The following is a 12950-nucleotide window of genomic DNA, read 5'->3' on the forward strand; positions in this document are numbered from 1 at the left end:
TGTGATTCTGGGCAAATATCTTAAAGCACTTTTCACAGCTTGTTACTAATTGTTTGTTCTTCATTTCCTGGATATCCATTGTGAAACATCAGAGACCAGAACTGTAGAAGTGCTCTGCACTCCTAGCTGCAATGTAAGTCAATAAGAGATGCTTCTTCAACATTATGAAGGGCTATAAAAATACTACGTACTTTGTGCCTTGGGTCCCAAGATAGCAAATGGGGTTTAAAAAAAAGTTTATGAAGCACTTGGGTGCTACAGTTAAAAGCACAACAGAAAACACCCTGAAATAAACAAATAATTTTGTATTCTGTGCTGAATGTGAATGGTGAGCAGAAATAAAGACCTGGAACCAGGGACAGAATATGGAAAATAAAAAGAAATAGTGAGTAACTAGAATTCATTGAATGATGAGTGGCAGGGAAAGACCATATGTATTCATGTAGTTTTAAGAATGTTTCAGAACACATATGAACAATGGGGTTGAAGTGCATTGCAAAGCAGCCTAAAGTTAGGATTATATATACCTGTGCAACCTTATATGCAAACAATATGTAAGAACATTTAATGCCAAATAACTAGGTCACTGAGAAGGCTAAATACTTTTAAGAGCCAAATCTGCTATTTTAAAGAAGTCATATTCTATACTAAATATATACATTTAGTAGTGAAAACTGACTCAAGGAAGATTACGATGTTTATTTATGTATCAACAATCCACAGTTTTCTGTTAAATATATTTAACAGAGGAGCCTATTTGTACAAGGTCTTTTACCATTTTAATATACATCAAGATTGGTGAACTTATGATCTAAAAATAGTTCTCCAAACATGTATTGAGGGTACAAGTACTTTAAGCAAAATAAAGGAAGATTAAATATTTAAATTCCCTTCAAGAGTGGTTTCTGATGTCATAAGATTATACAGGCTTTACACTAGCAGACTATATACAAACAATGCCACAAAACTACTTTGACTACAAATATGTAAAAAAATATACAGATACATATACACAAACCATTCCTCTTTTGTCTAAGCTGTATTAGCTTTAAGAAATCCAGTATAAATGCATGATTAACATTTTAAACTAATTTTGTGATTACTTTTATTGTAAACAAGATCGGGAAGATTTAGAGCAAAGTTAAAACAGCAGAGACTGTGAACACTAGACATGGATTAGAGCTAGATGAAAAGACGCAGCTAAACTGATTTAGTATCTACCATCTTTATGTTGAAGAAGCTTGTATTGCTGTGAAATCTGAGACATTAGGAATATGCACTTAATCTAAACTAACTTCTGGATTTCACTGTTGTTTTGCAGATAAATATATTTGAATGTACTTGAAATAATTCAGGTGTCACACTTTCAGGTGTCTGGAACAAGTCCAGCAAAAAAGGAATTTAGCTTCTTGATGCCATCTTGCCATTAAATGGCATTTTGCTCTAGCAAGGAAACCCATCTCTTGTTAGCTACATCAAACATTGAAACATTGATAAAATAACTAGGAGCAATTAAAAGATTAACCCCCACACCCATGTTCTTTCACTGATGAAAGATGAATACATCTACCATCCACCAGTGTATGAAATCACTGACCTATCCTAACTTCCTGAATCAGAAAGCAAGTACTGAATACATTGCATCACTAGAATTGCGTTCTGTCCTGAAATTTAGCAGCTTTCAATTAATACGAGAAAGTCTCCTCTGAATGGAAGTGGTCACAGGTTCGTTTCAATCCCAGGTGAGGTGTTTATAAAGAGGTTTTCTTAGAAGGACAGAAAAGCTCTCGGGTAATTCCAGGACATGTATCACTAGTATTTTACATGCCAAGAAGCTTAAGAAAATGAAGATGACAGTTCTAAGCCTGTCTCTCTGGAGAACATCAGACTACACAATAGTAAAGGTAGTGTCAATTGACTCAATAACTTTATTGAGTTTTTGTATGGAAAAAGGCAAAAAAAAAAAAAAAAAAGAAAATCAAGCTGTGCACATTATTTTACATCCATGTGATATGTAAATTGTACAGATTGCACCTGCATACACTCCCTAAAAGTCATGAAAAGTGTTAGTAACTATAACAGTTTTTACAGTGGAGAATTCAAGTTTGATAACTCTGTGACCCTTCTCCTCATGCTAATGGAGAAGTGTAGCACTACATCTGTCCACTTCTGAGATATCATCTACGAAACAGGGAACTCATTTTGTAAAAATTGCTCAACACACTTATAGTAATGAACAGTATATTTGGTGAATCTCTTTTTGTACAACTTCTACAATTTTTTTTTTTGATTGAGAGCATAGATTGTCCACAGAACATCTTAAGGGGACACTGTCTGAATTTAAAGGTTGTTATTCTTGCTGTAATATTAAAAAAATCCCCTGCAGCATTCATAACACATTAGGCATTGCCAATTGCCAACCCGTGGCAAACATAAAAGTAGCAGGGGGACCCTCTGTACATTGCATGTGACGGACTGGGAAGTGGGTAGGCAGCACGGTGGCAAACAGGACAGAGCAGAAGACAAAGCACCGGATGAGGCAGGGGAGGAAGATTAGAATAGCATTTGGGAAGGGCATGGTGTTTACTGTGTGATATGCCTGTATAGAACATGTAAACCAAGCAGCTGGCCATTAAAAGACTGGTTTCATTAAGCAGGGTGAATTAAATGTAAAGACTTAAACAGCCGATAGAAATAGTGAAAAGTGAAGTTTAAAAATGTGCACTATTAACAGACTGCAAAAAAGGCAGCTTATAAAAATATACTATTTGACCTTGACAGCATGTCTCTGGATAGAAAATATATTCTAAGTGCATTACTGTAAACGTTGATCATGGAAAATTTGAAAACAAAATGAACGACTTCTTAAGTTCAGCTATGTCAAAGAGTTTATGTATATGACAGATGTGCAGAACTATGCTGCTATGGAGGTAGGATATACTCCAAATAATGGGGCCACACCTAACCAGCTTGGTTTCTATGCTGGAATATTTCTGAGAGAAATCATGTAGCCTGGTAATAGCACATAGTAACAACTAATGCATAATGATTATTATTGTTAGCATAAATCCACTTAGTGATGATGCATTCAAGAGGCACCAAGTGGTTATTGGTGTAAAATAAAGAAATTGCCAAATATTGATTAGGTGAGGGGAAAAAACATGAGATGCCACAGGCATTTTTATTACAGTATAGTCATTCATGCTATTGATCTCCAGGTGTTGTTTTTTTAATTGCATCTGCTCAGTTGGGATGAGACAACCAGTCATTTGACCAGGAGTACCACAATTAAGTGCATTCTTTAGATATAAAGCAAAGCCAGCAGTATGCTGTTCTGATCAAAACATTGTTTTTAACTGAACATCTGTTTACGAGAAGAATGTTAACTGGCAGTTTTCTTTATAGGTTGCTTGTAAGTCACTCAGCTGTCCTTCAGCTACTACTTAGGAATGGGTAGCAAACTGCTAGGGCAAGTAGGCCACAGTTCTTCCTCTCCATCTGGTGAGTACCTTTTGCTATTTTCCATGAGGGATCAAGTACTAGGTGCAGTGTTGTTGCTGGCAGGGAATAAAATAAGGGGGGAAGGTCCATTCCTTGCTTAACACCTTGAAAGCTTCTTAAACATTCCTCTCTCTAGCAGAGAACTGGATGTAGCAAGTCCGCACTGCTTCTATTTGGCAAGGACAGCAACTGCATCAACTGAGGGTGTAGCTAATCATCCCCCACACTCAAACTGTCAACAATTGGGAGGGTTTTCCTCCTCATCTTCTATCTCCCGCACTTGTTGCAGAAGTCCAGGTATAGGGGGTTTACTCTACAGCTCATTCTCAGCAGTTTTGCCTGTTCACCTACTAGCCATACTCCATTAATGAGATCTGCCCAGGCCCTGCCCTCAAGTGACAATTGGGTTCCCAGGGAACCTGGAAACAATGTAAAGATCAGTTCTGAGTTTTTGTTTGTTCTTTATGTATCTAACAAACATGGACTACCTCCAATATTAATTAGCTTATTTTATGTCCCTTCATGACATTCAGATAATCAACACTGTACTAACGGAATTTTTAAAAATGCCATGTTGTTCGAGTGCCGTAACACTACTGTGCAACAATGGAATCTTTAAATAAAAGGTAGCTTATTAAAATACATGCTGCGTAGCACTTTAATTAAACTATTAAGTGAAATATTGTTACTTGGTTTAGGGACCTCATCTTGCCGAGAAACTCCTCCTACCTAACACAATACTGTAATAGCCTTCTATTTAAGAGTACAGCTATTTTTAGCATAGCTGTTGGTAGACAAGACGACAAAGAAACTGGTACCTCTTATCAGAAATAAACAAATGTAAGACGCATCTTATTCTGTGTTCTGTTTTTTAGGGTCTTCATCAAATGATGTCCCTTTCAATAATTTGCATAAGTCTCTAAACCACATAAAAGAATAATGCACATTACATTTTATTAACACTATAAAAAAGCAAAATATACAGGCATATTCTTTAAAGTGCAACACAACAGAACATGTCTGCAACATTCAGGTTCTTCAAAAACCCACAAAAAATAGGAGTTTGATATTTAGAAGGAACAATTCTTGTTCAGAAAAAATTAGTCTAAATTCTGAACAGTTACTGAGAGATTACCCTTGTTTTAAGTCTTATACTAAAAGCAATGTTCATCAACACAAAATCATCAAAATCCTATCTGCTTCTATATCATGGCTTCCCAGTCACATCACAAGTTAAAACTTTTATCTTTCAGTTACCAAAAAGCATCTGTGGAGCCCTTTATTGAAGACAGTTTGAGCATGCTCAAGAAAACATTTCAAAATATATCTAGTGTGACCAGATGGACTGCTGTTAATGACACATCAAATGTACCAAGGAAAACATGGTAAATGAAATAAAACAAGCATGTCTCTAACTTGGCAGCAAATGCTCCACTATATTTGGCACTAGCTACCAAATGGTTTGGTAACATGCAGCATGTCCACAAGCAAATACCACTTTGCTTTTCATTGCTGAAGTTTTTGGTTGGATGTTCTGCCATCAAGCTGTTTGAAAACCTCTTCTGTTCCTGAGATGAGCATAATGAAATGAGTTCCATCTACAGCTGCCATTTGGACATCATCTCGTATACTCCCAGCCTCATGCTGAGCCAGATCAAAATATCAATCCTCACCAAGACGCCATTTTTGAGACTCTTCTTGACGTACATCTGGCCTGATTTGGTTTCGCATTCCACCTAACACATTTGATGTTGCCTCTGTTGCAACAATGAGAGGCTTCACGACAGCTGGTGGAATTTGGCGGAGGACTCCTCCCACTGCTCCAGTTACCCCTCTGTTTTCATGTTCACGAGCAGCAGTTTCGTAGATTGTCTGGGCAGTGTCTGTAATCCCCTTCAAAGATTAACAGAAAGTGGTTACCCAAGAGAAAATCCACCCCCCTCTAATTTTGTCAGTGATCTAAATTACTCAGCAGAGATTATTTTTGTGGATTTCATCAACAGTGTTAAAGGACTATACCTACACAGTTTAGTTTGGTTCTAAACATTAATTTTATCCAATACTTACTAAACGTGTAGAAAGAACGATCTAATATAACTGCTTATAGAATTTCTCAGGCAGCGGTGGTAGCAGCTGCAAGCAATCAGTGTAAAAGATACTTTTCCAGGCTGACTGTTCACTGAATGCTTCCCATCTCAGTACAACTGATCTTACATCCTTTCTTCGCTCCAGTCGTAACATAAAGATCACTCCAAATGACAATCAGACTAAAAACAGTGGACGTTTTTACTTATGGAAAATATCAAGCATGCAACTAAGCTATAAAACAGTAGCCACAACTCACCTAACCGTCCAAACTTAAAACGCATCACAATCCATGACTCATACATTTATTGTATGCACAGGCAATTGCTTAAATAGTAAATGCTGAAGGTTAGTGCTAAACATTGTCAAAAGTTAGTTTCATATCCTTCTGAGGTATTTGATATTCAGTAGGAAAAGAAAAATCTGTAGAATACAGTTCATTAATTCACCTCATTTAATTAATTCCCTTTTCAGGCTGCCCTGGTTTAACAATTTTTCTCAAATCTTCCCTCGTGCAAGGCTTCTAATACAGTGAAGTCTACTGAGCAAGTGTGCATATTTCAAAATGATATTCTTATAATTTCAAAACCATGTTTTAATACATATAGCAGATTTTGCATTAGCAACTTTTAAATATGGTTTGGAAAAAAGGAAAAGGAAATAAGCAGCATTTACTCATACCTCTTTTACCACACTATAGGCTTTAGCCACACCTTCCCGTAGATCTACTGGCTGATGAGCCAAGCGATAGCGAGATAATCGCTTCATCTTTTTTGTCTCAATACAACTAGGGCCTGGGGAAACCATGTCATAAGCAGTTTCTGCAGCTGCCTAAGGATTAGAAGAGATGAAAAATAAATTAATAGAATCATAACATTAATATGATCACATATCAAAACCAGCCCAATTTATAGCAAATGCAAGGTGGACAGAATACTAGGAGAATTCAGCTATTTTTTTTAGGAGAGAAAATAGCATTTTTCATGCACTCCTCCCTTCCTCAACTGTCAAAACACTGGGCAGCTATAATTTAAAGAGAAACTACAGTCTTAGAATATTGATATTACATCCCAAAATAGTCTCTTTTCTTTCATAGCCTGAATTATCACACATCAGCAAAATAGAGGAAAATTAAGCCTTGCCCCCTCTTCTCTCATCCCAGAGTATTGGGGCAATAACATTTACCTGGGTAGAGTAATTTAATCAAGACAATTTAAATAACTTTAAGAAAATAAATCATTAATTAAAATTGGACTGTGGCTTTGTAAGTTAAGTTGGAAAGTGTGTCATTTCAGCTTGAAAGTTTATAGTGAAATGCTTGTTTATGTTGTTATTACTATCAAGAGATCTTTTAGAATTTTACAAAACTGAATAGTCAAAAATAAAAACACTGAAAATCAAGGCTCAGCTCCTACAAATAGCTAAGAAGGTGAATAACCTGACTCACATAAATGACACTGCTGACTTCAGTTGTCCATTAAGTTAAGCATGTGCAACATTTGTAGTTTCAGGAACTAAAATTAGATATTTTTTATCTGAGGCATAAAACTGTTTTCACTTTAAAATAAAGTTACTTTGATGTTTACTGAAGTTATAAAGACTTTGGAAACAGTGGTAAACAGTCTCCATGTCAAAAGAATTTTAGATTATACAAACAAAAACTATTCACTTCAGCAATTTAAGGCTGTAACATTGAAAAAATAACAGCCTACCAATATGCAAATAAAAATCATATGCATTTAAAAACATATCCTAATTCATCTTCTCCCATTCTACCTGTTTTATTAGTGTCAATGTTTCTACATTGCAAGTGTTTCAAATTATATCAAATAACAGCAAGTTTTACTGTGCCAGGGCAAAGACTGCCCTTTTTGTGTGCAGCACCCTGTACCCAGCTTTACCGTGTCACCTAGATCATAACTGGGGTATTCAGTTGCTCCCTATTACTACAATCTGCCCTCCTTTGTCTAACCCCAACTATAACACAAAACACACCTGTATAGTTTGAACCATCCTGTTTGTTAGCTCTAAAGCTGCCATTGCAGTGGAAGTACCGAAGGAAGCTGCTCCTCTTTGAAAGCCTCTTACAATACGACCATCCTTTCGGTACTGCTCTATTGGTAGCCACACCAAATCCTTCAGACCTTGAACTGAAATTACCGACAGAATGCCATACTTAGTAACTTGTTAGATAAACTCTCATACCTTCAAGAGGCACCTAAAATCTAGAAGCACAGAACTGAACTCACCTAATTGTACTAAAGAATGCATGGGCCCTACTCCTCCCAGAATTCCCGGCAGCTGGTTTTTCTTTATATCATTAAGCCACTCAGTAATAGCATAAGAGAATAATTTATCCACACCCAACAAACTGAAACCAAACAGAATTATTAGTATTACAAAAACAAAAGATGACATACTTTGAGGCATGTGTCTGTTGAATTAATAGAACAAGACATTTTTTGACACTGGAGAAATCCAGGTTGAAATGCCATGCTCTGCTACTTTTGGAGGACCCAGTTTTTTGTCTAAGTCTCATCAAACAAATTACAGAATTCCACTTGGGAGCATCAGTTTAAGGAGTTAATGGAAAGGAAGAAAGCTTGTTGAAAATCTTGACAGATAAACAATATAGCTCCATGTAGTTCTTTAGGCTTTTATTCAGGAAAACACTTCATTTTAAGGCTTTAATGTGACAGTCATTATATACTGAAGGACTGGCCTCAATATAGATACGTTCTTTTACCAAATCATATTAGTAAACTCTCAGCCCCCAAATCTGCCAAAGTCATAGCACCAAATGCCTTTAAACAAGACAGCATCCATTAAAATGAAGTTTCTGCTCATAAAATAATTGCAAAATGTTTTAAATTTTAACTACACCTAACTCAGTATTTACTTTTTGTCTGCTATATTTAGTTACAAACAATATTCACATGCAATTTACATTAAAGTCTTCACATTACAGATCTGAAAACTTACCCATGTCGATAGCAGAGTCTCTTCAGCTTTAACTCTGAGCAATTTAACTGAGCAAGACCGATCAGAATCCCAGCTAAAGTACCCTGCAAGTTAAATACTCAGTAAAAAACTTTGCAGTTGGGAAACAACTAACTGGATCACACTCAAATATTACTGTATACATTTCATAGGTCATAGAGTAAGAAGACTGAACAAAAGAGACATGCCAACTTAGGTGGTACAAGAGGAATCTATGGATGGTACAAGGCTCTCCAACAGTTTGGAGGTGTGTCAAGGAATGCATCCAAGGCATCACTGGAATGCTTGTGGCCACTTTGGCAGGGCTCTTGGCCTTAGTCACCTTGGCCTGAGCTGAATGGAGGTCAATCATATCCACTAGACTCTATCCCTCTGTTCTCAATTTAATTAGAAAGTAGGACAGGGAAACTAACTAGTTCAGAGAAGCATGAGGTTTTGTAGACAGCAACCCAATTAATCAGATACTATAACTGGTTCATGGCCCTACCTTGTGCCTAACTTTAGACTAAACACAACTAACCATCTATCTTCTCAATTTAAGATTTCAACAACACTTAATTTTACTGAACATTTATAGGAATAATGTTTCAAAATTGCTCCAGATAACATCAATATTGGGCAGGTGGCATAAAGAATAACTCAGCCAGTGGAAAGAAACACAGAAGCGTTACTTGTACTTTTATAGTCTCAGTAGTGTAAACAAACCTGATCCATCGATACGTGTTTGCCGTGGTAATCAAGTCGTATTGGAACTTCTGATGCAAATCGAAATTCTCTGAAATTTGCAAAGGATATCCAATTTGAGAGAGAGAGAGAGAGAGAGAGATAAGCAAATTAATCCATTTAACAGGAAAACCACTATATGAAACAGAAACAGATGCCTCTCATGCTATAATTTACATTACTTTTTTTAAAGGCATAAAATCACTATAGTGTCTAGTACCATGCACATTACAGCATGTGCCAACTCTGTGCTCCTGTAAAAATGTAATGGAGAGGAGTTTAATGTTTATTTCAATGATTGCAAATTCAAGCTAACAATGTAATAACTGTTTATAACTGACAGATCTGAATATTGAGACTATCAGGAAGTCATATCTGTATTCTTTCTGAGTACTGCACTAGTACAAGGGTGTCTGTAAACCGCAGGTTTTCAACCTTTTTGGGTCAGCGTACCCCTGGCAGCCAGTCAAGAAGGCAGGAGTCCCCCAGTAGCCAGATGAGTGGGGGGCGGGGGGGAGGGGAGGGGGGAGGGAGCCCCCCAGCGTTTGGGGGGGCAGGGAGGGGGCAGCAAACAGTCAACAAGTGGGGGGGGGAGGGGGGATTCACATACCCCTGGTTGGAATCAAACCTTGTCCTCATTTTCATCAGTACAACTAACTCCACTGGATCTAACAAGTGAAATTAGGGCAGTATTTGGCCTTCCAACTGGAATTTAGCTAACAGTTCCCCGCCCCGCCAAGCATGGAGGGGCATCAGGGCTGGGCAGCACTACCACTGTGACCACCCCACCCCCCATTCGCCTCCTCCCGCCCCATGCTTGCTCAGGCCTGAGCAGCCATTTGCCGCCCTCTCAGCAGCATAGACACAGTTGATGAAGAGCATTAAGGACAGGCAGACTAAGCTGTTTACACACACACACACACACACACACACACACACACACACACACAGTAAAAGTTCTGTTAACCAGCATCTTACAAGCAGGCATGCTCCATTAACCGGCATGCCGGCTTGTAAGATAAAGTGAAACCCACCGTGCCCACCGTGGCACTTCCGGTTTCTCTGAGCCTCCATGGCCCAGGACAAAGCAGCCTGTGCTGCAAGCCCCCATGGCCTGGGGGCATAACAGGCTGCGTGGGGCCCAACCTTCTGTCCCGCGGGGCCCGTGGGAGGGGCGGCAATGCGCCAGAAGAAGTGGCTGCTGGGGCCACTCAATTAACCAGCATATTTTGTTGTCTGGCATCCCCATTCGCAGGGGATGCCAGATAGCAGAGCTTTTACTGTATATATAGTGCTCGCTCTCTCTCTCTAAATAATGATTTCAATATGGCGCAGAAAACCAAATAAGGTGCAATTTTTATAGTCACCTGTAGAACTCTTAAATCTCATTTCACAACATTTTATTACTCTAAAACTCCTCTACACCATGACATTATTTTTCCTCATTATTTACTGATTGTTATACCTAAGTTAGACTAAGTTTTCCACTGTAGAGACCAAACATTTTATCTGGCAGCAAGACATCTTGTTCATTTATGGTTACACATATCCTACAATTCTAACTGTATTTTACCTTCTTTGTCTGCATGCAAAGATTTGAAAAAGTAAATAGAAAATTTTCCATGTACTTTGCAACACTACATAAAAATATTACATATAAAGCAAAATAATTCCTGTTAATTCTAACTGAAAATTACTGTAATACAATGCTTTAATATAGTAATAAAATGGCTGAACAGTTGCAAGGCTCAAAATCTTTGACTAGAACTTACCTAAAAAAAATTGGTTGATCCCTATATGATGCCATTTCATGAGAGAAATTATGGTCATCTCCATTAACCACATCCACAGAGTCAGCACTACCATTTTGGCTTGATTGTTTGTGTACTGTGAAAGAAATGACTGGACTTGGGTCCTTGAAGTTGCTGAAATGCCTGGGTAAGGTACAGGTTACATCAGCACCAGGAGACTTTTTCACTGAGAAAATAAAAGTTGCATAGAGTAAACAAATAATTAATATTTTTTAATATTATTTTCAAGCAGCCAGTACAATATGCGTTTTTTGTCTAATGAAAAGGATACATGTTGCTGGATTTAAATGGTCTGCCCATGAATACTGGATTTCCACAGGGAGAATAATATTTATAAAACGTTCTTAATATGGGAAGTGCCAACACTAACCAATACATATTCAAAAGAAAAAACAAAAGTGAGAGAGGTAATAAAATTTCACCTAGCCTCTTTGATGAGAGACTGGGTAAAATGCTCAGACCTTCAAGTATATCTTTGCATGCTCATAACATTCATAAAAACTCTAGAGAGCATTACAGTCTAGACATTTCTGGAAGCCACATCAACAACAGTAGAAGATCTAATGCTAGTTACAAGTGTGCACATACTACAATGTACTCAAATGGGGAACATTTGTTAAAAAAAGAAAAAAACCCTTAATTCCTCACTGCTGGACTGAAGTAATACTTTAATGTATTACAAAGTTCATATTGCTTGTATATAAACCTATGACAGAGTCCTTCTCCAAGACTGGTACCTAACTTTAAATTACCGATGCACTTTAGGAGAAAAGGAAAGAAAGCATGCATTTTTTTTGTCCGTCTATAGATTCTGTGAAACATACACGTTACAACAATTTCTGTAGTGTTCATTAACAACGTTATAGTTTTGGGGTGCCTAATTTGAAACAGTTTTTGCCTGCTTTTAATAGAGACTGAAGACCTGTGTAAATACCCAAGGAACTCAAGAATACAAAATTACCAAACCCTTCACAAAGCTCTGTATGGTTAATCCATGTAGCTAAACAACTAATGTACTAAGACACACATATATGGCAGAGTGTATGTGTGTTTACTCATATATATGCTTGAAGAGAAAGAGATTATAAACAGGAGTTATAGAATTAGATAAATAAATCTACCTTCTGGATCTGGCGTCATTAATAGTTCCACTTCTGAAGAAAGGCTAGTAAAAAAATCCTTCAGAAAAAACAAGGCATCCTAAAGTAAAGATATATGATACAATCAGGCTAAAAGAATACAAACCACTATAAGTCTCTGAAAAATACTATCCACAATCCTGGATTTTTTTATTGTTGCATTAAAAAGGGGACACACTTTAGTAGTGATCTCAAAATCTCTCAGGTGTAGAAGGGACCTTTTCAGTCATTTAGTTGAGTCCCCTAGTTTTACAAGCAACAACCTTACATCATCCTTCTGACAAAATAATAAAAGTTCATTTCAAAACTACTTATGTGTTTTTCCCTTCACTGCCCTATTGAAAGGCTGTTTCAAAACTTTAATCCTCTGAAGCTTAGAAACTTCTTCTAAATTTCCAGCCTAAAATTATTCACGGGCCACTTGTACCCATTTGCTCTTGTGCAAACATTGTTTTTTAGCTGCTACACTTCTATTCCCTTCTTGGTGTTAATTCCTGAGTCATTTATAGACAACACTCATACCCTCTTCTCAGCTTTTCTTGTGTTAGGCCTAGCAAACCAAAGTCATTTATTCACCTCAAGCATAAGGTCTCCATTCTCTTGGCCATCCTCAAAGCCCTTCTCTGTACCTGTTTCAGTGTGAATTAGTTATTTTTAAATATGGGTGACCAGAACTGTATATAATATTCAA

At 37.3% G+C, this 12950-nt stretch overlaps 1 protein-coding gene across 5 annotated transcripts in view; it reads right to left on the bottom strand.

Annotated features, from left to right (window-relative positions):
- Positions 1-679: 679 nt before the first annotated feature.
- The window catches only part of ATG2B (autophagy related 2B), a 76183-nt gene continuing 63912 nt past the window's right edge, over positions 680-12950 (bottom strand). For all 5 annotated transcript variants that reach the window (XM_019481619.2, XM_019481618.2, XM_019481620.2 and 2 more), the window contains exons 35-42: positions 12242-12320; positions 11082-11286; positions 9292-9361; positions 8569-8651; positions 7836-7957; positions 7582-7736; positions 6268-6417; positions 680-5394 (exon numbers count right to left, since the gene is read on the bottom strand). In XM_019481619.2, the coding sequence (XP_019337164.2) occupies positions 5164-5394; positions 6268-6417; positions 7582-7736; positions 7836-7957; positions 8569-8651; positions 9292-9361; positions 11082-11286; positions 12242-12320 (1095 nt within the window). In that variant the 3' untranslated portion in view covers positions 680-5163. The remainder of the gene's footprint in view (positions 5395-6267; positions 6418-7581; positions 7737-7835; positions 7958-8568; positions 8652-9291; positions 9362-11081; positions 11287-12241; positions 12321-12950) is intronic.

Source organism: Alligator mississippiensis, chromosome 2 (assembly GCF_030867095.1).
Source record: "Alligator mississippiensis isolate rAllMis1 chromosome 2, rAllMis1, whole genome shotgun sequence".
Lineage (NCBI taxonomy): Eukaryota > Metazoa > Chordata > Crocodylia > Alligatoridae > Alligator > Alligator mississippiensis.